At 41.1% G+C, this 23,796-nt stretch overlaps 1 protein-coding gene and 1 long non-coding RNA gene across 6 annotated transcripts in view; one reads left to right on the forward strand and one right to left on the reverse strand.

The window, feature by feature from the left end:
* The window catches only part of tiam2b (TIAM Rac1 associated GEF 2b), a 43,671-nt gene extending 20,339 nt beyond the window's left edge, over positions 1-23,332 (forward strand). For all 5 annotated transcript variants that reach the window (XM_028040307.1, XM_028040304.1, XM_028040303.1 and 2 more), the window contains 23 exons: positions 420-1,448; positions 3,379-3,817; positions 4,463-4,638; positions 5,458-5,682; positions 6,697-6,882; positions 7,635-7,766; positions 10,158-10,220; positions 11,770-11,835; positions 12,069-12,147; positions 12,931-13,020; positions 13,960-14,169; positions 14,602-14,663; positions 17,767-17,955; positions 18,061-18,129; positions 18,204-18,329; positions 19,033-19,141; positions 19,241-19,420; positions 19,694-19,812; positions 19,892-20,000; positions 20,077-20,132; positions 20,215-20,305; positions 20,383-20,470; positions 20,834-23,332. In XM_028040307.1, the coding sequence (XP_027896108.1) occupies positions 426-1,448; positions 3,379-3,817; positions 4,463-4,638; positions 5,458-5,682; positions 6,697-6,882; positions 7,635-7,766; positions 10,158-10,220; positions 11,770-11,835; positions 12,069-12,147; positions 12,931-13,020; positions 13,960-14,169; positions 14,602-14,663; positions 17,767-17,955; positions 18,061-18,129; positions 18,204-18,329; positions 19,033-19,141; positions 19,241-19,420; positions 19,694-19,812; positions 19,892-20,000; positions 20,077-20,132; positions 20,215-20,305; positions 20,383-20,470; positions 20,834-21,356 (4,410 nt within the window). In that variant the 5' untranslated portion in view covers positions 420-425 and the 3' untranslated portion in view covers positions 21,357-23,332. The remainder of the gene's footprint in view (positions 1-419; positions 1,449-3,378; positions 3,818-4,462; positions 4,639-5,457; positions 5,683-6,696; positions 6,883-7,634; positions 7,767-10,157; positions 10,221-11,769; positions 11,836-12,068; positions 12,148-12,930; positions 13,021-13,959; positions 14,170-14,601; positions 14,664-17,766; positions 17,956-18,060; positions 18,130-18,203; positions 18,330-19,032; positions 19,142-19,240; positions 19,421-19,693; positions 19,813-19,891; positions 20,001-20,076; positions 20,133-20,214; positions 20,306-20,382; positions 20,471-20,833) is intronic.
* Positions 7,389-7,622, reverse strand: LOC114158627 (uncharacterized). Its single transcript, XR_003598443.1, has 2 exons — positions 7,561-7,622; positions 7,389-7,522 (listed from the first exon to the last, which is right to left on the reverse strand). It is a non-coding gene; the product is annotated as an uncharacterized LOC114158627 (long non-coding RNA).
* Positions 23,333-23,796: the final 464 nt, after the last annotated feature.

Here is a 23,796-nt window from a genome sequence, read left to right on the forward strand (position 1 = left end):
CAGCTTCCCAGTTGAAAAAATTCACTGGAACACCCTCCAAAGTCTGATTTCCCACTGGGAAATGGGAGCAACTCTGACTAACACCAGTTCTGACTTGTAAAGCCAACTTTGTGTTTCAATATGGCCGCTCCTCACATCTACAGCAGTAAGACGTGGTGGAAACGTTTATTTTACGAAACACACATGTAAGGGTGCATTTAAAGTCAATGTTACATGTAACGCCTGCAACAGAAAAAGTAAAAAGTTGCTTATGGCAAACAAAACTCTTACGAAATAATGTTTGTACGAGTCACCATGTTTATGGGCGTCGCCATGTTGAAATTCCAACTTCTCAACTAGAAGTCTGACGTCCATCCCAGCTCAGAGTTCCCACTTTCATTAACTTCTCAATGTCTCATGTTGATGATGTCATTTTCCAGGTTGCCATGGGAAACACAGACAGTCACAGCAGCTTCAGCTCTCCGGTCAAACCCTGCGGCTCCCTCAGGTTCTCCACCAAGAAGGAAGAGGTAACGTCGGCCCGCAGCTGGTGGCGGAGCAGCCAGAGCCGGGGCCAGGGCCACCGGGGCCAGCAAGCCTCCTGGCAGTACGAGTCCGCGCCCAGAGGGGGCGCCAAACAGAGTGTGGGATGCCCTCAGAGGTTCAACCAAGGCGACCGGACGCAGGACGGCCACAGGAGTCCGTTTGGATTCCAGGGGCCTAACGGTGATCAGGCGTCCCTGCAGTGTGGCGGCAGTCCCAAGGTTCTGCTCAGCAAAGATGGCAGCATGAGGGTGGAGTTTACGAATGCCAGGGTGGTTCCTGTTGAGCCGCAGGGCCCACCACCCGCCAACCTCCACCCAGAGTCGTCCAACCGCACCAGCAAGGGCAGCTTGCTGAGCTCAGAGGGGTCCTGGTACGACTCGCCGTGGGGCGCCGCCGGCGAGCTCACCGACAGCGTGTTCGTCTGCGGACAGAGCGTCGACACCAGCAGCGGCTACAACACCTGCTCTTCCACTCAGGTGGAGGACGTCTCACCTGGGTTTAGCTCCGCCCTCCTGTTCCCTCCTGCAGAGGGCGCCAAAGGCCACAACAGCTGCTCCTCTGGCCGCACTGAGGACAGCGGCATCGGGGACTCTGTCATCCTTCAGCCTGACCTCCATGACCTCAACCTGGCGTCACCGTCAGACTTCCACAGCAGACAAAACGCGCTTCCAGCCTTTCCAACGTCAGCAGACTCTTTCCTGCAGAAGCAGCTGCTACCAGCCATGGACAACGTCATCCAGGAGGAGGCGCCGATCGTTGGAGGCATCGAGCCGCGGTACTTCTCTCACACGCTGCCCAATCGTAAAGCCGAGCCTGTGAGCGCCGCCTTCACCGGGAACAACCGGAAAGACTTTCTGAAGAGTCGGATCCGACAGCTGAGCGACTGGACGGGCAGTTTGAGCCGCAAGAAGAGGCGGATCCAGGTGAGAACCTGGAAAACCTGCACCTACACTGCAAAAACACAAAATATTACCAAGCATTTTGGTCTAATCCACACATCTTAGTACACTTGAATTAAGACAAAAACTAACTTACAAATAACTTTTTACCCAATATTGATGAATGACTCAGTTCCACTGGTTTTAATTTTCACTGGAAATGGTATTTATTCATGAGTATTAATGAATTAATGACTTAAAACGAGTTCCTACTGTTTGCTTTCCTAAAACCTATAAGTTAGTTTTACATTAATCTACACAGTGCAATGTAAGTTAAATTTAGTTTAAAAAAATTTCTAGATATTATATCCAACTGTCAGAAGGTCTAATGAACTAAAACTTTAGCAAACGTTTAGATCTTTTTTAGGTAATAAATTAGGTTTACTTGTATTCAGAGACAAAGTTTCTCAAAGTACTAAAGCTGTTCAAAGTACTAAAGTTTCTCAAAGTACTAAAGCTGTTCAAAGTACTAAAGTTGTTCAAAGTACTAAAGCTGTTCAAAGTTCTTTACATCACAAAAATACAAAGTCATCACCAACTGAAAGTCCATTTTGCCAAATGTCGTCATTACACATCAAAATGTTGGTTAGTGTTTCAGTTAGTATGGTTCAAAATCATATTTAAAGCACTTTTTAAATACCTACTTACAAATAATCCTTTATTTTTATTTTCCTTTTTTGTATATTTATATTTAGAATGCATTAATTGAAATCAAAGTGGAACCAAAGTCAAATTCCTTTGCAATTAAAGCTGATTCTAAACTTAAAATCCTGTTGTTCTGAGTCCAAATGCTGAAAAAGAACCAAAACAATCCACATCATTGTTCATCAAAACCAACGAATCAACATATTTCTAGAATTTTTATCCCCGAATGTCATCCAAACGATGGGTGGAGTCGCCTTAAATGTTTCCTAAAGATTGTTTTTCTACGCCGACTCCAGAGTGTTTTCACACCCATTTAGCTGTAATGAAGAGGAAAAGTGTGGTCTGTAAAAGCAGCTCATAAAACCCAAACAGCTCCTGCAAATAAACCCCCAGAAAGCAGAGAGGATGATGCAGACCAGTCATTTTACTGCAGTCAAACAATCAATAATTAACCATAATGACAACTGATATAAACATGTTAACTCATACATGAAATCCATAACAAATTTACTCCAGAAAAAGGTCAAATTGAAATTCCTACTTGAAATTGAACTCAGGTCTGAGTAGAACTGCTTCAAAATATTTTTTAAGAAATTGCTCAAGTGAAAGTAATTCATTAAAAGGCTATTCAAGTACTAATTTAAAAGATTAAATCAGAATATCTGATATAATACTTTAAAATATTGCAAACAAAAATACACAATTGTATGCAAATTCTGCTATTTTAAAGATTAAAAAGAAATAAATAATTTTGAGAAATAAAATTACAGATTCAGACAGATGAAACACCATTACATTTTTTAAATATGCAAAAACAAAATCTACAACTACAGTAACTATAGTAATGTAAATATACTGTGTATATCAAAATATTATTAGAATAACAAATCATAAACAAGATGTTTCACTTTAAACATCTTGTTTAAAGTGAAACATCTGATGATTTTTTTGTCTTTTCATTCAGTGAAGTTACTTTAAGTGGGTCTGGTATCCAGAAATATTAGTCAAGTAAGAGTAAAAAGTACAGTGTAGTAAAACTACTCCTAAAAGTAAATATTTTTTGTAAAAAATAAATGTAACTAATTACTGTAAACCTCCAGCAAAATTTGTTATTTTGATGCCCCCTAATAATGTATAAAATAAAGATGCATTCATTACAAAAATATTCAAAATCTTTGGACCGCCCCCAATGATGCCCTGGGCTGCTGCCCCAGAAAACCCTTTTTAAAGTCCAGCTGAAAAGTCAAACTTCTGTCTGCTTTCCCTGCAGGAGCCGCACAGCAGCGACTCCTCCGGCGTCTTCATCAACAGCCTGAACGCCGGCGCTCCTTGGCCTTCCAACCCTCTCCTCCAGTTGAGCCAGAACCAGTTCCTTCCGGCCGACTGGGACTTTTCCAGGAGCCTGGATCAGAACCAGAGCAGCGACGCTCAGCGGCAAAACGTCTACAGGAGCTTCATGCGAGAGCTGGAGACGGGCTGCGGCGGCGCGGCCGACCGGACCGAGCCGTCGGAGGACGACGACGACGCAGAGGAGGAGATGGAGGAGGAGGCAGGAGGAGGCGATCTGGACGGGTTGCTGGAGGCGGATCAGGGCGCCGTGCGGCGCGCGGGGTGGCTCTACTTCAAAGCGCTCATCACCGTGAGCAAGGACAGGAAGCTGGAGCTCGTCGCCCGCCGGAAGTGGAGACGCTACTGGGTCACACTGAAAGGTGATTCATTCATCAGTCTGAGACCGAGACGCTAACGGAGAAGTTTATCTAAAGTAGATCAACTCTGAAATGTTTGAATAACACTTAAGGAGGATGAGTGGGATGAAGAGGAGATTGCAAAGAAGGATGAAGATGATGGCTGGGGTGAAAATGGGTCAGGAAGAGGATTATAGTGGGATGAGAGGGATAAAAAACATTCTAAAAGGGAGAATGAGGATGAGTGGGATGAAGAGGGAATTGTAAAGAGAAATGGGGAGGATGAGCGGGATTCAAAAGGGTCAAGAAGGCAATGTAAGAGGATGAGAGGGATAAAAAGTGATAGAAAGAGGGAGAATGAGGATGAGTGGGATTATAAGGGGTCAAGAAAAAGAATAGAGGGATGAAAGGGATGAAAAGTTTCTTGAAACAGGAAATGTGAGGATGAGTGGGATGGAGAGGAGAATAAATAGAAATGAAGAGGATTAGAAGGAAGAAGAGAGGTCAAGATAAGGAGAATAGAGGGATGAAAGAGACGAAAAGGGATGGAGATCGTAAAAAGTGAAATATTTCAGATTTAGTTTCCTTTTTGATTTTGTGTGGAAAATTGAAGGTTGTCTGCAGTCAGAACGAATTGCATTAAAATCAATCTATAATTGATGATTTCAGGCTGCAGTCTGCTGTTTTACGCGACGTTCGAGCGGAGCAGCGGCGCCGAGCAGGACCTCTCTCCTCGCTACGCTCTGTTAGCGGACGACAGCATCGTCCAGGCCGTCCCAGAGCATCCGCGCAGGGAGCACGTCTTCTGTCTGAGCAACTCGCACGGAGACGTCTACATGTTCCAGGTGAGAGAACGTCTCAAACGTCCCACACTCTGACTGCGTCCTTAAACGCCACACAGGAGCAGAAACCAGCCTGTAAATTTGGGGGAAAATTCCAAGAAAATGTATTTGTGTTTCTGTCAGATACAGCGACCTTCCTCTGCAGAACCACTGTTGACCTCTGATTTATTTGAAACCAGTCGGGTCGCCCTAATTGTTCCCCTTCTAGCTTTACGAGCTCAGGGAGCACTTCTTTACTCCCAGAGTAACTGAGCAGCAGAGAGTTTACAGACACAAATCACAGTGAGGAGGAGGAGGAGGTAGCAGAGGATGGGGTGAAATAAAAGCGTCTAATGAGAGACACAAAACGCTTCTAATTACTGCAGCAGACTGAATCTTTATGACTTCAGTGAAGAGCAAGAAAATCCTGAAATGAAGAACCGGCTTTACTCTGCTCTGAAGTTACTCATCAGTAAAAGTCTCATCTCGTCTCATTCTGTCTTATCTTACTGTCTTGTTCTCTCTCAAACCTCCTGTTGCCACTTTTTATCTCGTCTTACTTTGTCTCATCCTTTCTCATTTCATTGGACTTTGCCTCATCTCTTCTCTTTCTGTCTCAGCTTCCTGTCTCGTCTCATCTCACTTCAGTGGATCTTGTCTCATATTGCTTTATCTCATCTTCCGCCATCTTCTCATGGTTTCTCTTCTGTTGACTTGCAGCTGTTCATCTCGTCTCGCCTGTTTTTTTTTGTCTTTTTTAAGTGAAGTTTTAAGTAGGTTCACATTAGCAGTGTTTGATGTTAGACCTGTGCTAATGCTGATGCTAACTCTGTTTCCTGTCAGGCCACTAACCAGACAGACCTGGAGAACTGGGTGACTGCGATCCACTCGGCCAGCGCCGCCCTGCTGGCCAGGCGTCAGGGGAAGGAGGACACGCTGCGGCTGCTGCGCTGCCAGAGCTGCTCGCTGCTGCACAAGATCGACATGGACGGGAAGATGAAGAAGATGGCCGAGCTGCAGCTGTCCATCATCAAGGACCAGAAGAACCGGCGGGCGGTGGAGAGCCAGGTCAGGAACCGGGCCGCTCTGATCCAACAGAGTTTTCCTTCCTAAAGCTGCAGAAACGCAGCAGCAGGCGTCCTGCTCTGAGTCAGAGGAGAAACTTCAGAACGGTTTATGTAACAGCAGGAAAATGTCTCAGCGCTGAGTCAACGCTTCGTCCAGATGTGTTGGACGGCTGCAGCAACTAGCAATGTTGAAGCTTTTTATGTTTCAGTAACATAAGCTTTGAAAGAGCTGGAGTGATGGCTTTATTTTGAAAGTCCAACAGACACAAAAAGTAGCTAATCGCTGGTTGCTATGGTGATTCCCTCCTTTTTCCAAAGGACTGGAGGGAAATCAATTAAAATGTTTTAGAGTTCAGAGACCTGAAATGTGAAGGGTGTTGGTTGGTTTAGTTCTTAGTTTTACGTAATTCTTTATATAATCCTTCTGTTAAAAAACTGAAATGTGTGTATTGTATTGTAAGAGAGTCAGTAGGTGCATATGTTCAATAAAAATTATGTGTTTAATCAGTAGAGCTGGTACTATTTAATTAAAAAGTCCCAGCTGTAACGTTCTCATATTTAATCTAGTTGTAAGCATCTATAATGTTCCTTGTGCGTCAGACTTGTGGGTGTACCAGAAACACATGAATACAAAGTTCTGGCAGGAACCTTTGTACGTAAAAAATTAAAAGTAATTATTTGTGTTAAAAAGCACAAAGGTTCCAGTTCAGGGCTTTTGTTTTGTTTAAAAAAAAAAAGAAAATACATTACATGTTGCTATCAATGTAATTAATTAATAGAAATTAACTATTAAGAAAATGATAATTTGGGTAGTTATCATTTTCAGCAACACAAACTGAAATATAACGTCACAAATTTCCTCCTTTCTACTTAAGAAAGTTTCAGGTTTAACATTATTGATGTAAATGTTGTAAAAAAAAAAAAACTCTGAAAGTTTCACTGTGGGGTAAATCTGATCCCAGAGCTGCTGATCTGAACCAAGCAGAACTTTAACTGGGCCTGTGATGCTCCTCAGATCCAGCAGTGGGAGCAGAACCTGGAGAAGCTGAACCTGGACCTGTTCCGGCTCCGCTGTTACCAGTCCAGCCTGCAGGGCTCCGAGCTGCCCAACCCAAAGAGCCTCCTGGCCGTGGCCAGCCGCCCCTCCAAAGCCTCACTGGGAAGACTGGGAGTCTTCTCCGTCTCCTCCTTCCACGCTCTGGTAGGAAGCTGCTAACACACGACTTTTATTCTGAAAAGCTTGGAAGGAAGTACTCCTTCATTCCTCTCCTGTTTTCAAAAACTGACTTGTTCTTCCTTCCTTCTTTCCTTCCTTGCTTCATTCCCTTATTGTGTCCTTCCTGCATTTCTTTCTCCTGTCCTCCAGCCTTCTTTCCTCTGATCCTTCATTCCCGTTTTGTGTCCTCCTTCCCGTCCTCATCCCTCCTTCCTTCATTCTTCCTATGCTTTCTTTTTGTGTCCTACATCCTTTCCTTGTTTCCTCCTTCCTTCCACCTTACTTTTCTCTCTTTTCTTCTTTCCTTCCTCTCTACATTCCTTTCCTTCCTTCCTCATTTTCTTTCCTCTGCACTTTCCTCTCATCCTTCCTTTTTTCCTTCCTTTCTTCATTTCTTCTTTCCTTCTGTGCCTTTCTTCTTTTGCCTCCTCTTATTCCTTTCTTTCCTCTTCTTCACTTTCTTTTCCCTCAATTTTCCTTTCTTTCCTTTCCTTCTTTTTCTCCCTTTCTTTCCTTCTTTCCAGATGTTTCAATTCATGTCTGGTAAAATCACATTAGGGATCCATAAATCCTTTATTTAGGAGTCTGGTACAGTTTGGGTTTAATCCTCTAGGTGTGTGTGAACCTGTTCAGGTGTTTCTCTCTCTGTGTGTGTGTGTGAACCTGTTCAGGTGTTTTCCTCCAGGTGTGTGTGAACCTGTTTGTGTGTTTTCCTCTGTGTGTGTTTGGACCTGCAGGTGTGCAGTCGTGAGGACGGGACGCTGCGCCGGCGCTGCAGGTCTGTGTCGGGAGGCCGGAGGAGAGGCCTGCCGTCCTCCCTGAAGGTTCTACCCAAACCCATCCAGGACGGGAAACTCTCGGACCACCAGGTAACCGCCACACACTTGGCGCCGCTCCGTTTCCCTAAAAAGGTCAAAACATCCTGAAATCCCGGCTCTCCTCTGTACGGCCGGGGCTCCCATCGCTCCTCGTAAACACTCGGCTATTTTTAGGGCTGGGAGTCTGGGATTCAGATTCCAGCGGATAAATCTTCTCCGGGTTTCTTCTGGCTCGCATTCAGGTGCTGCAACACGTGAGCCGCGTTTACACTCCTCCTGATCCGGACGTTTACTGGAGCTGAGATCCTGAAGGGAATTAATGTTTACGTCCAGAATTAGTTACATTTACTTGAATTTTATTTTTTTTTAAAAGTACTTTAAGAAGTAGTTTTACTACATTGTATTTTTTACTTTTAATTGAGTATTTTTCCCTTTTTTTTTTCTCCCAAGAGTTTTTAGGCCTCCAAACGTGGGGCGTGCTAACCCCCTGCGCCACCACAGCACGCCCCCTTAATTGAGTATTTTTATTATGAAGTATTTCTACTCTTACTTGAGGAAAATTTCTGGATTTTCTTCCCACTGAATGAAAGACAAACATGTTTTAACCAAAAATCCAGCAGACACAGACCTGCAGTTTCTGTTAAAGTTTCTTAAGTTTTTTATTGAAAGAAATTGATTTGGAAACATTTTCTTTTGCCTGTTTTTGATATTTTTTTGTTACTTATATGAATTATTGTCATTTTGGTTCTTAAAATACCAAAATTTACGCCTAACTTTATATTTTGGTTCATCTGATTATGTGATTTTTAAATATTTAATGACTGATCATTTGATCAGTTACTCAGTACTTTTTACCAAATACCTTTTTACTCTTGAGTAATTTTTTGCATGACTACTTTTTACTTTTACTTGAGTAACAATATGTTAAAGAAGTGCTACTGTCACTTCAGTATAATTTCTACTGACCCACCTCTGTTTAAATAATCTGGCTGGAATGGGACCAATCAGAACGCAGGAAATAAAAACATTGGAAATTATGTTTCCAGATTTCCTTTTCTGAGTAGTTTAGAGTTTTTCTAAGTGGAAAAATATTAAAAGAGGAGTTTTGAAAATCTTCTGTTGAATATTCATTACCTAATCAATGTATATGTAATTACAATACAATAAAATAAATTAATATCGCAACTAAAAATTAATCAAACTATAAAAAACTACTACTATAACTAATAAAAACTGAAATAAAACTCAACAATATTATACTAATAGCTGATAAAAACTAGCAAACAAAATATGACAAAGAAATGAAACTATGATGTTGATACCTGAACCCTGTTGCTGCATGGAGAAACAAGTAAAAGGTTCCAGAGGACGTTCTGCAGCAACAGAAGGACAAACAGATGGTTTCTCAGATCAGACTGAGCGGCTGGAGTTTCCCGGTTTACAGATCTGAGGAACATGTGGAGCCGATCGCAGCTGCAGGAGATAAACATCTGGTCTGACTCACTTCCTGGAGCACAGCGCCCTCACCAGGCTGCTGGAGAACAGCAGCCTGTTAAGTTAGGAACAGGTCAGGATCGAAAACATGTTACATATTTTTGCTCAAAATCATTCTTGGATAATGACATTTCAGTCTGATCAGTTCAGAATGAGCTGTTTTAGGGCCTCTTGTCACTTTAAATCCAAATAAGCTGCTGCTGGAAAATGGCTGCAAACAGATCCACAGTTACACAATCACGCATCTTTGAAAAGCCGAAGTAGTGCCTCCTGCACAACCAACAAAAATGCAGCGTGGTCTCTGGATGGTAAGTTGTGTTTTCTAGCAGCCATTGTCCAGAGCATTCAGCGGTAAAACCAGCTGACTAAACATACTGGAGCTCAGCTTGGGTCGCTAGGTAACGGCGTGGGTTGCTAGGTAACGATGAAGCAGGAGGTTTTTTAAATGTCTCGGTTACCAGATACCAAAAAAAATAAATTAACTTACTATCAAAAACCACCTGGACCGTTTTTATGGTTTGTTTTGTTTTTAAGCTCTTGTGCTGTTTTTAGTAGCTATGGAGAAAAAATGGACGAACAAAAACATGCAAAACGTGAATTTTGCAAATCAGGGCCCCTTTGACTCATAGTCAGTCCACAGAATAAAAAAATATTTCTGGATAAATGCTGGATGAGAGCTTAGTTTTTGTTTTTTCATGGATATCCCAGAGTGTTCCAGCAGAACAGAGCTCTACAGTTTGGTTTTACTTCAGTAAAACTAATATTTATGATGACGGCATGTTCTCTTTGTTGCCTGATCGATTCTGAAACCTGTAATTTCTACTCAGACCCTCATGTTTCACCCTTCTGCTTTAATTCAACCATTTTAAATCCAGTTTAATTACAGACTCTGGAGGTCTGAGCTGAGTTTGTGCTGAGTTGGACTTTCTCTGTGTTTTTCTGTTCCAGGTTCTCCATCGTCACGTCTCGGCGCCGTCTGCTCAGTCCGTTCCTGCTGTCTGCTGGTCAGAAGTAAGGTTTCCACCGTCTTAACCATGAAACATAATATCAACTCCTCAAAATGACCAACTGGAGCCAAACATTTATAGTCTATAAACCTGTAACTCTCTGGGTTGAGCTTGGGAAAACCATTTTAGAACCAGTTTATTTTTTGTTTTTTTGGGGGGGAGGGGGCGGGTTGTCCTGTTGGCGAATCCTGAATCCTAGCTAGCTGTAGGCCGTGTCCACACCTAGCCGGATCTTTGTAAAACAAATATCTTTGCCACTGTATTAAAAAGTAATATCACACTCGAGGAGTCATCTTCAAACAAGTTTTCATCCACATAAACCGTCACAAATACGTCACTGGGTGTTGTTTTAATCATGCCAAACCAACAGGGGGCAGTGTAGCGCACAGCTAAAGCTGTCAACCAATCAGATTGCTTCAAAACAACCAACTTCCTGTTAAGAATTAAACATGGCACCAGGTTGTTCCTTTGTTGAATTACTTTTTATTAGAACATAAAGTCAATAAAACTCAAAACTTGTTGATCGGAAATAATTTCAAAGCAATTAATATTAGCCCATTGTTTTTCACAGACTCTAAATCTTTACCATGAACAAGCACAAACTCAAATATGGACTTTTGTCAAATCTCCACTTTGGTCAAAGTTTTTATAATTAATTGTTTTTATTGATCTTACACGGATATGACACATAATTCAGCCATTTTGTGTCAGTGATAAATGTGATACAGCTTTGAAATCAAACAAACTCCAGTCCGTTTGTCTGGAAAATCCGGTTCGTTTGCAGAGGTGTGAACACGTAATCGACCAAGTGGAAGTAAAATTAAAAAAATTACAGTCATGTTCAGTTTATTATTCCCATTGTTAAAAGTATTTTCTGTTTAAGAAAACCCAGCTGCATGAACTCACTAACGTCTCTCTGACTCCTACAGAGCATGTGCACAACGTTACCCTAACGCCTCCTATTCTATTATTTCCACTGTGACATCGACTTTTCAGCCTGTTTTGTTTTCTTACACGTCACATCACAGAGTACAAGAATTTTCTTTTACTCTTAATCACATTGTGGTTCTTCTGAAGGTTTTCTGAGGAAAACCAGTTCAGCTGTCTTCAATTTCTCCTTCGTGGATTCAGAGTTTAGTAAATAAAGACGGACAAAAGGAGGGCTGGTCTGGAAAGCTAATGTTTGTGGAGCTGTGCAGCTGTCTGAGAGCAGCCTGCTGGTCTGTGGACACACAGGAGGTGTTGGAGGATTAAAAACTTGCAGAGCCTTTTATTTTCCCAGAACTCCTTTGTCCCTGAGTGTTTGTCAGTGTTTGAGATGACTCCCCCCTCCTCCTGTTTCTCCACATGACCTCCACCTCATGTTGGCCTCTTCATATTCCTGCTGCTGCTTTCTTTCTCTTCCTCCCCCATGTCTTTTGCTCATTTTATCACTTTTACCAAAAATGGTAGATTTTTTCAAATTTAATTTCTGCTCATTTAATTGACTAGATCGTAATAAACATGCAGAATAAGCATTAACGTAACGATTTTGTGTCTGTTTTGGCCTTCAGACTGTGACCTGCGTGTCCAAACAAAGTGAGGTGCTGCCCTCTGCAGGACATGTGGCAGAACTGCAGGTGGGTTTTGGCGTCCGGTTTGAAAATGTGCCTCTTTGTTTTTCTATATTTCATCATCTTCCTAAAATAATGGCCAAAGTCATTTGAAAATCACTTTTGGAGAAAAAGGGAAAAAAAAGAAAGAATATAAAAAGAAAATCACCACCTTTTTATTTGATGATTTTAAGGATTTTTCTGTTAAAATAATAAGAATTATGCTGAGATCATTAACCGTCGACTGATTTGCACTTCAGCTGAGTGAGGAGAGTCTTCCTTCAGCTGCTGGAGTCTTCAGCCTGAACGTCTGTCGACCAAACACAGAGCAGGACTTTGGTGAGAAAAACACTGCTTACATTTCCTGAGTGAGTTTGTGTTGTATGAAAAAGATGATGTTTCTGAATGAAACCATTGAAATCTATGATGAATAACATCAAAAGAAATGAAGTAAATTAATCTTGGACATTTCTGTGCTTAAAAAAGTTTAAAAATTGCTATAAAAAAAACTCTAAAGTTTTTAAGTTCACAGAAATCTCCTGGAAAAAAATATTAGAAATCTTTAAAATTCAAAATTCAAAAAAAAACTCAGACAATTTGAGATTAAGTTCAAATATTTTATTGGAAAGATCTTGTAAATGTCTGAGTTTAAAAAGTCGGAAATTTTCTAAAAAAAAAAAAGTGAAAAATTTTTACTTTCAAAAGGCAAAAGATTATGACCTTTTAAACTATATGTCTTAGTTTTTTCCAGAACATTGCTGAGATTAATCTCAAAATTTATGAACGTTTCCAAGCAAACTTTTGAAAGGTTTTTTGTCAAAAAATTTTCTTTAAAATTTTCTACTTTTATAGTTCAAAATTTTCTTGTTTTTTCTAGAAACCTTCTGAGATTGATCTAAAAATTTCTGAGTATTTGGTGGAAATTTACTCCCGTTTCTTCTATCTACAATAGCTCTAACTCGCCGTTGCACAAATCGCAGCTTGAGATGTTTAATCTTACGCTGAAATTGTACAAAAAATTTTATTTATCCAAATGTTTTCATAAAGATGTTGAATTTAGATAAAAATGTTGAAAAACTATCAAAATATTTATCTATTTTTTATCATGTGGTGTAATGGCAGGTTTTGCGGTGACGGGTCACGTGGACGGAGCGGGTAAAAGTCACGTGTTCGTCAGTGACGTCGACCCGCTGGGCCTGTCGGCCAGAGGAGGTAAAACAATGCTGAGGTTCTCCAGCAGAGGGCGCCCTTCACCCTGCTGCGACTCGTGTTCAGAGTTTAATCTGCACAATTATATGTTTTAGCTTTTTGCTTGATTCAGAAAGAGTTGAAACGCTACTTTAAATGTAAGAATAAAAAGAAACAAAGAAATACTTTACTTTCTCTTGTGACCCCAGTTTATTTTCAGTTTGAAAATTATGTTTCAGGTTTGGATTAAGTAAGGAAAAACAAAATATTTCTATGTCCAGACTTTATGCTCAGAATATTTGCATCTGAAAATGTGTACAAACACTCTGACGAGGGGTCGCGTTAACCAAATATTTTCATTTTATGGCATTTTAAATAATGACGGAAAAATCTCTCACCTGACCACTGGATGCAGACAGTTACAATTTTACGCACAGAGAACATTGCAGAGGTCACTAAACCAATCGATCAGTATAAGAAAAAACTTAGATCAGATTATCATCTCTGATCTGGACAAAAAAAAATCTGAATTTTTCAGATTAATCTTAAAAATTTTCAAGAAAAAACAAATACATTTCTGAGTTTGAGAAGTCAAAAAAATAAACTTTTTTGAGATTAATCTAAAAAATTTCTAAATGTTTTGCTTTAGGAAATGTTCTCGGTTTTAAAAGTTGAAAAGTTTTGACTTTTGAAACTCAAATTCCAAGTTTTTTCTAGAAAATTTCTGAGATTAATCTGAAAATTTCTGAGTTTTTATCATAAATCTTCTCTTTTTTTTCTATCTACAGTGGCCCTGATAGGAAATCACATTTTTCAAAACTTCATCGCTGCAAATAAAACGTTAGATGAATTCATCTTGTGATGACAGGATGCGGATCATCTGATTAGCTTGTTGAATATTAATTAAACCAAATGAAATGCAATTAAATCTCATGATTATTTTAAATCTTTTTCTGGCTTCAGGCCTGCTGGCCGGAGACGAGGTGCTGGCAGTGAACGGGTCGGCCGTGTCCGGACTGGACCTGGATCACCTCCAGACTCTCTTCAGACACCAGAGTCTCCGCCTGCTGCTGAGGAGAGACGAGCTGCCTGACGCGGAGGAGCTCACCATCGCATGGCCTGACCCCGCTGACCTCTGGGTCAAACAGTCCAACCTGCACACCTGGACCTCAGGTAACGCAGCAGCCGCATCAGAACTCTGGCAGAGATTAACAGTGACATTTACTGGCAAAAAAATATCTCATTAGAGCTCAAATATTCAAAATAAGTATTTAATTTGAAGAAAGAAGAGTTTAAAGATGAAATTATGAGAAATCATATGTTTAAAAAGAAGAATCAGCAACAGAACCAGCAGTTAAGACGAATGTTAGAACCTTTAAAAACAACCAAATAAAAAGCAAATCACCTGAATGCTGATTTTAATTATCAGAAAAATGCTCTTGATTTATCAATATTCATTTTATTTAAATTCATTTTAATTAAGTTTAAACCTCAGTTGTTTTTTGTTGTGCCGATTTCAGAGCTGAAGCATTTATTTTGATATATTTTTGATGAGTTTTAAGTGAGAGTTAATGCAGTTCTTTAAACTTCCAGTTTGTGTTACAGATGCTGCGCCCCCTGCTGGCTGTGACCCGTCAATGCCGCTCAAGCAGGAATCACCTGAACAGGTGAGCTTCAATCTGCAAACTATTTGAATCAGCTGCCAGCGATTATTCTGATGATTAATCGGATAAAAATTTGGCTCATTCTGCGGATTTTAACTGAACCACTGATCATGATTCATGATCTCAAAAGAGAAATCCTATAATCACTCAAATCTGATGCCACTCATTTTTGTTTACATTTTAAGAAGAAGGAAGTTGTACTCAGAGTCTTCTTCAGGGGATTTTGTTTAGATTCCTTCTTGTTGCAGCGCCACCACAGGCCAGGAGGGGAACAGGTTTTTCAAAATGTTTGGTTCGTTTGACACAAAGCAGCTGGAAACAGAACAAATGCTGCAACTTTGGTCTCTAATCAAACCGAGTCTACCGGACTATCATGTGGGACTAAGAGACAGGAAATTAACAGGTAATTCAAAGAGTTCAGTTTCCAGGTCAAATGTTGCTCTTCTTTTCCATAATTCCTGAATATAAGCACAAATTTCTGGGAAGAAAAGCAAATTCAGCCAATAATTTCCCACAATGACCTGACTAAACAATTTGCTGATGCAGCATCTCAACATAAACTACGTCACCCCAAACTTCAGCATCTCCCTGAGCGGAAGCCGACTCTTCCCTCCCAAACTCACCTGCAGAGATTTTTTACCCACAATTCCCCCTTCCTCCCAGTGTGAGTCACATGACCTGCAGTCGGCCCGGTAATCTGGGTTTACGCCGTCAGGAGTGTTTGTGAAGTCGCAGCAGACTAATCCTCCTGCAGGAGCTGCTGGGTGTCTGTGAGTAGTTGGGTTGATCCCCGAGGCGACCCCTGACCCCTCACCATGGGCGCCCTGTGCTGGGTGCTGCCGCTGGAGGAGGACGCGGACACCCTGGAGGACGGCGAGGGGGTCGGGCTGCTGGACGAGGCGACCTGCTGTCTGGGCCGGCGAGCTCCAGAAGGTTTCGCTCTGCTGGTAAAACGATCGATCTTTGATTGGTTGATCTCATTAGATCGGACTGAACTCCAGAAACTACAGAGACCAAAACAGATTCAGGTGGAGCTGACTCGTTCACTGACACTCAGCCCAAAACTCCCAGTCACATGGAAAACTTCATGTTATTGGAAAATGTGGAGAAGTTTGATGTAATTTGGAGCAGAAAATGGTGACAGACATGCGGGACCTTAAACATGTCAAACTTTATTGCATTTTGTTGCTTTACAACCAAAAGATTCAATGTATTTTACTGGGATTTTATGACAAAACAACACAAAGTAGAGCAAATCTATAAGGGGGAAATAAAAATTATAGATAGCTTAATGGTTTTGGCATATTTAATAAACAAAAATCTGAAAAGTGTGGCATGCATTGCCATACAAGACCATTTTTTTGTGAAACCAGAAGACAGCTGATAGATAAATAAATACCCCATCTGTGTGTAATTTAGTCTTGACTCCAACACCTGGTCTTCATGGAAGAGAAGCAAGAAAAAATGCTACAGCAAAAATCTGGGAGGATGTCACGTATGGAGCTAAATTGGGGCCATAAAGATTTTTTATTTTGTTTTGTTTTTTAAACAAACTGATAACAAAAAAAAATAAACTGAAAAAGAAGTTAAAGCTTTTTTTCAGATTACAAGTTTTTTTTCAGATTACAAGTTTTTTTTCAGATTACAAGTTTTTTTTTTCAGGCTGGATCTGGGGGGTGGAATCATAATCAACAGCTAATCGCTAGTCAAAATATATCTAAGAGAAATGCTTTTAAAACATCATCAGTGTTTTATGCTTCTGTGTTTGGTTTTGAAAATAAAATGTTTCACTGATATAAGCTACTTACGTCAACACATGACAAAAATCTCAATGGAAACAATATGGTGGCAACAAATTTGTGCAGCCCTTTCCGTCCTTTGGACATTTCCAACACCGCATCCAATTCCAAAAACTCTTAAAGAAAAGTGGCTTTGGAGGTTTGTGGCGTTTTTTTTCACTTTCAAATTATTTTATTCAGTTTCATTTTATGGCTCTAATTTAGCTCCATAGAATGGAATACTCTGATTTCATTGCTTTTCTTTGTTTACTATAAATTATCTGTGGATAAGAATACAAACAGCGTCGGAGGAATGACGGTTTTGCCGGATCTGCTGTGATGATCTGAGCTGTTTGGCATCGTTTCTGTTCCAGCTTTCCTTCAGCCTTTAATGGCCGTTTATGTTCACAGTTGGGTTTCATATTGGTTCTTTTGTCCTGCAGACTTTCCTCTGCAGATCAGATGTTTTGTTTCAACACCAGATTTAGGAACATTTCTGAGGAGGTTTCCTGAGCGGGATCACAGATTCCTAGAGCGAGGTCTCCTTCCTGGCAGTTAAAGCGCTCCGGCTCGTCCTTGGTCGTTATTAAAAGCTCGGCAGAGCGACCGGGCCGCCGGCCGTTTAATAGAAACTGACAGGGCAGATTATGATGATGAACGAGGGGCAGAAGCTGCTTTCAGTCCAGCTCTGGTTCGAAGGTTTTACTTCCTTTCTTCTCTGCTCTGTGTCTGAATCACTGAAACCTTCATCCAGGTTTTAATGGAGGTTTCTGGTTTCTGGGGTTTATGGTCAAATTTGCCCTCTGTCCTAAAGGTGGCGCTGTGGAAAACACATCCTCTAATTGCATTTATGTGAAAGTTGAACGTCAAGCCGTTTATTATGAAAAAAATAATAAGAATGGTGCCAGTAATCTTTAATTTGACTAAAATCTTCGTTATGGTTCATAATCAATTTTAAACAGGTGACTAGACTAGATTTAAAGGAACTTGGTGTTTCAGCTGTTTTGCAGTTTTCTAGAAGTTTGTTCCAGATCTGTGCTGCTTCTCAGCACTTGACTCAAACAAATGACTCGGAGAACCACCAGTTTCATGTTTTCTGGTCTTATTAAAATGTGAATAATTCACATCCAGACAATGACACTTAATGATTTTCACTTACTTGACTCGGTGTCTATGGCTGGGAACGCCAGTATTCTCTCAACTCTTTATCCAACATGCTGTAAGCCTGGAATCGTGGCTCCATCCAGGACAGTAACGCAAATTATTTGTGGATGAAATGCATCTGTAATTGGTCATCATCGCTTGGTTCCTCTCCTTTCTCCTTCCAGAACACGGACCGGGTTTTCTCCCTGTACCAAACCTTCCCAGAGAGCAAAACGTCGGACATTGATGTTCCCAGAAACCCGTACGTCAGAGAGGGAAGTCTGCATCCGCCAAGCCCCGCCCACCTGAGCGTCTGTCAGCGGCTACGGAAAGTCATCCAGGAGCTGGTCGACACGGAGAAGTCCTACGTCAAGGTGGGAATTTATAGGTTTTAAAAGTCATTAAAGGATTTAATTTAAATTTTTATTCTTATGTCTTTTAATAATTTCATTCTAATTTGTTAATTTTGTTCCCGTCAGGATCTGGTTTGTCTTTTTGAAATCTACCTGACGCCGCTGCAGAACGAGACGTTCCTCAGTAAAGACGAGGTGAGAAGGGAGGAAATGGAGGTTTTGTTGTTAGTTATCAGGTTCTGGTTCTGAAGGTGCCGTCTCTCCCTCAGATGGAGGCGCTGTTCGGCAGTCTGCCGGAGATGTTGGACTTCCAGAGAGTTTTTCTCCAAACGCTGGAGGAGAGAATCGCTTCCTGTCCAGACTTCAGCAGTTTGGAAACTCCTGAGCAGTTTAAGGTCAGACAAAAAGGATTCCTCTACGATTTTACTCTAAAAACTGATGTTTCCATCTTAAATGTATTTAATTTAAAGGGGCATATTGTGCAAAATTTTTATTTTGCATGTTTTTCTACATCAGTTTAGGTCCCTACTGCTTCTAAAAAAGCCACCAAGCCGTTTTTGGCTATAAGTTAATGTTTTTTGGTGTCTGGAAAATGAGCCGTTTCAAAAACCTCGAGAATGTAACAAATCACAGGCGCTGTTCTTCACCTTGTTACCTAGCAACCCCAGGAACGTCCAACCCGTTACCTGGCAACTCAAACTACGCTCCAGTACATTTGGTCTGCTTGTTTTACCTCTCTATATGTGCTGTACAATGCCTGCTGGAAGAGACAACTTACCATCTAGAAAACCACTTGCTGCTTTCTTTTTAATGTCTGCTTTTCAAAGATTTACAGTTGTATATTTGCACATCTTTTTGCAGCCATTTTCACGTGAGTTTAAACACTGAGATGGAGGGCGTAGCCAGCAGCAGCAGCTTAGTTGGATTTAAAGTAACAGAGACTCTAAAACAGGTCAACCTGGAACTCAGCAGACTGAAACCTCATTATCTAACAACAATTTGGTGCTAAAAATGCTATATAGTTTTTTTTTATAGCCCTGATATCCTAACCTTTTCAAGGAAACATAGTTTTTATATTTATTTTCTTGTTTCCTTCAGATGCTCCTCTTCTCGTTGGGTGGATCCTTTCTTTATTACGCCGACCACTTCAAGCTCTACAGCGGCTTCTGTGCGAACCACATCAAAGTCCAGAAAGTTCTGGAGAGAGGTGACCATCACACCCCCAAACATTCACTTTGTCTAGTTTCTGTCTGGTCTGATCAAACATTAGAGCGGGACAAACCTAACAGACGCTTCTGTGATGCAGCGAAAACAGACGCAACCTTCAAGCACTTCCTGGAGACGAGGAATCCGACCAATCAGCACTCGTCTTCTCTGGAGTCGTACCTGATCAAACCTGTTCAGAGGGTCCTGAAGTATCCACTGCTGCTGAGGGAGCTGGTGTCTCTGACTGATGCTGAGAGCCCCGAACACACACACCTGACAGGTAACACACACACCTGACAGGTAACACACACACCCGACAGGTAACACACACACCCGACAGGTAACACACACACCTGACACAGTGCTGGTTCTGTTGTTGTTGACCAGGATATATTTTCCAACTCAACTGGTTCCAGTCTGACATAAAAACTGGGATTTCTTTATTTGCTGGTGTTGCTAAATTGTGCTTTGCTAATAAATTTGACTCGACACACACCTGACAGGTAAAAGTCACATTTTCTTACTGCCTGCACTTCCTCTTCTGTCCACTCAGAGGCGCTGAGAGCAATGGAGAAGGTAGCGAGTCACATCAATGAGATGCAGAAGATCTATGAGGATTATGGCTGCGTGTTTGACCAGCTGGTAGCCGAGCAGAGCGGCGCTGACAAACAGGTAAGACACCAACCAGGCGAACGGATTGAAGAGCCGTCGGACCTGCTGGACGGTGTGACATCATCCTGTCTCTCCACAGGTCACAGAGATCTCCATGGGGGAGTTCCTGGTCCACTCGCCGGTGGTCTGGTTGAACCCTCTGCCATGTCTGCGACGGCTGAGGAAGGAGCCTCAGCTCACGCTGTTCGGTTGGTTCAAAGTCGCCTCATCGCAGTTTAGCTTCTGTTTGAAGGATGTAGTTAACACCACTGCTGCTCTCCTCAGTGTTCAAGCGAGCCGTCATCCTGGTTCATCGTGAGAACAAGCTGAAGAAGAGAATGGTCAGTCCTCCTACATTCTGTGTTTTAGTTGTTAAATCCCAGTGGAGTTAAAACTTGTTTTTTTGCTTGCGTCCTGTTACAGACGAGCTCCCGTTCAGCCGATCTGGACCCCTTCAGGTTCCGCTGGTTGATCCCAGTTTCAGCGCTTCAGGTCCGACCGGCCAACATCCCAGGTCAGTGGGCCATCAGAGGCGGGTGTGTTGGTGTAAGCCGGGATGTTCGGTTGAATGACTCGGTGTGGTGTCTGCAGGTTCAGAGGACCCCTGTGTGTGGGAGCTGGTTCACAGCAGGTCAGAGGTCGAGGGTCGACCAGAGACGGTCTTCCAGCTGTGCAGCAGGTACCAACTTTATAAAGAACGACTCTATTGACTGGTGAAGGGAGGAATCCAGAACCAGGACTGAATCAAGGGTTCATTTCTGTTGAGGGAAGGTGACGGTGGAGCCTCTACAGAAGTTAGATAGACGTTGTTGAGTTTGAAAGAAAAGATTTATTCGAGTTTTTAACTCCACTGAACACAAACATGGATGGATGGATTGATTGATTTCCATACTAATGAATACCTAGAAAGTAGACAAAGGTCTTCCAGACCTGTCCATGCTGTAGGGACCCTGAACAGAACCGGTCCAGAACCTTTAGTCCAATGAAGAACTGAGCCTCTAGAGGAGAACCTGGATCGATGACTCTGCTGTTTGTGTTTCAGTGATCTGGAGGCGAAGGCCGCTTTGCTCCGCGCTCTCAGCTCCCTACTCAAAGACCAAGCTGCTAGCGGCTCCCTGAGGAGAACCCGGCCGTCCGCCGCCGAGAGGAGCGCCACCTGGAGGAGGCGGCCCAGACCCGGCCGCTCCGACCTCCAGAGAACCGTTCCTCATCCGCCGGCGGAGCGCTGCGGCGCACTGGAGGAAACCTGCTCCGAGCCGCCGCTGCCGAGCCACGCCGGCTCCTCCGGGATGAGGCCCAGACTCTGCTCCCTGACCGGAGAGCTGGAGGCGCAGCTGCAGCGCCTCAACTTCTCCGAGGACGACCAAGGAGCGGCGCAGCGCCTGGATGAGGAGAAGAGGCGGACCTCCAGTCTGCGGCGGGGTGCAGCCAGAGACGGACTGGACTTCAGCATCTTTGTGGGGAGAGACTTCAGCATTCAGAGCATGACGTCCATGATCAACGAAGACTGCTTCTACGACCCGGTGCTGGCGATCCAAACGGACGACATTAACCTGCTGACTTAAACCTTCATCTCTGTCTTCTGATTGGACCTGAGGGAAGTTGGAGCATAAATTAAATGTTTGTGCTGCAAAAACTCACAATCATATAAAATATTTTTGGTCTAGCTTCTAGAACAAGTATCTTAGTTAATTAGACCAAAATAATTTTTGTAAGATTTTGTATTCTTGTCGTGTTTTTGCAGCAAAAACTTTGATTTGTGCCGCTATCATTTTAAAGATATTTATAAATGTTTCCAAGGGTCACCAAAGGTCAGCCAGACACCACATATTTACAAAACTAAGCAAGTTTGGTGTCAATCAACTGTGCAACAAATATTTTAACTGCACAAACGTAGAACAATAAATTAATATCCATTTTGTTTGATTTTATTAATGTGGGGTGAGGAGGGCAAGTTAAACTAAGGAAATTTTTATTTCAAAAAATCGTAAATATTATTACGACACAAAAAAAAATTTGCAGCTCAAACATAAAATTTTTATTTACATCATATTTTGTAGGATTTTGTAAATGTGGACTGGCTGATTGACCTTTAATGACGTCTGGAAATATTTATTAAGATGTTTAAAATGATAGAGGCACAAACAACATTTTTGCTGCAGGAAGCCAACTTCACCCAGGTCCTGATTGGCTGCTACAGAAACGCCTCCTGATTAAACCAGCAGATGTTTCCAGATGCTGAAGCTCAACAAAGTCCTAAATTAACAGACGAGGAATTTCATCTAAACCGGATCTGAATCTGGAGTTTCTTCCCTTCAATGTGGAGAAATGTTGAGATAAATTTCAATAACAAAAAGGTTTTATAGGGAAAAGATTCAGAGAAAACAGAGAATGCAGATTTTAAGCTGAATTTCTTTTAATGTTTTCATCAATGAAAAACAGAAACTGTCTAAAAACGGATGTCACTGGTTTTAGCTCCAGTTCTAATCACAAAAATTTCTTTTCTCAGATGACAAAAGTATATTTGTCAAAATTTCATTTTTAGTTCATAAAATATCACTATATTATTTGGACGTTTTTGTAAGTTATTAACGCTTTAGTCAGTTTTTTCATGTAAAATAATTTATTCATAAAATATTTATGTTTAGTTTCGTCAAAACCTGACTTTAAAATTCAAATGTTTTATGGAAATATTTTTGGTATTTTTCTCTGATAATTTTTGTATTAATTTAAAGGGTTTGAATCATATTTTTTATACGTTTTCTATACTTTATTTAAATTAATTTCCTGCACTGTTGTCTGGGTCAGAACCTTTGAGATCCAACAAACCAGCACCAGCAGAAAACATAAAACAGAAGCAAATAATGATTTATTTGTGTTTCAGACATTGTTTTCTCTCTTAAACGTGATATGAAAACACATAAACCAGAAGAGATTTTCTTTTCCCTCAAAGACAAACTGGAAACCATGGAAACATTTCTGTCTTTTACTGAGATTTATTTATTTTGTTATTCTGCAAGGAAGAGATTTAATAAGAGAGGAAGTTGATCTTTAGTTTGTCGAGTTTATAAAGATCTGAAGAGAAGCTTGCTCACTGGAAAACTTTGATTTTCCATTTTTATATCACCTAAATGTCTGCACAGAATCACCAAGTGAAACCAGCCGAATGTTGATGTTTGGATCCTGAATTTTTTTTATATTTTATAAATCACTGTTGTAAATATCCCTCTGTGTGCAGCTTAAGCTCCAGTTGTAAATATTTTTATTTGACAAAAGCAGTTTCTGGATAAAAATCCAGAGCCGCTGCTTCATATTAAAGCCTTTCGTACGTCTGTCACCATCTCTATTTATATTGTTTTTTTAAAATAATATTTCTATTGAAAGGTGACTGTTTCATTATGAAATGAAAAATTATTTGAGGAACTGTCAAAGTTTTTGGTAATTTATTTTTTTAAATATTTGCTTGCTTCTGTCAATGATGAGGTGCTGTTAAACACTGATAAAATGCAGAATATTTCATAAAACTGATTTTTGATGCCAACATTTCTCAAAGTTTCATTTATTATTTTGAATGGAGGTGCTTTGTCTCCATGGCAACAGTTAACTTGCCTGCGGAGAAAACAAACTTGTCAAAGATTTTTCTGCATTCATGTTGTTTATTTCTATTAATTTTTTTCTTTTTCTTTTCAATCGATTGAAACACTTAAACTCTGTTCTCTCATTTTCCATTGATAACTGCTGGACAAACCATCAGGTGTTTGACATAAAGACAGGCTCGGATTTCGGAAAAAGGAAAAATATTGGCTGTTTTTTCTTCTCCACATCGTTTAGTTTAATATTCTTTGTTGTGTTTTATTCTTGCATTATATGATCAAACCATTATTATTTCTAAAGCTATTCGGGGTCTCGTTACTTCATATTTAATATAAATTTTTTTGTAGAAATGCAAAAACGTGTTAGCAGTGGGCGCCATTTTGACGTTTTGCACGTTACGTCAGCGCAGCG

The sequence above is a fragment of the Xiphophorus couchianus genome, chromosome 15 (assembly GCF_001444195.1).
Source record: "Xiphophorus couchianus chromosome 15, X_couchianus-1.0, whole genome shotgun sequence".
Classification (NCBI taxonomy): domain Eukaryota; kingdom Metazoa; phylum Chordata; class Actinopteri; order Cyprinodontiformes; family Poeciliidae; genus Xiphophorus; species Xiphophorus couchianus.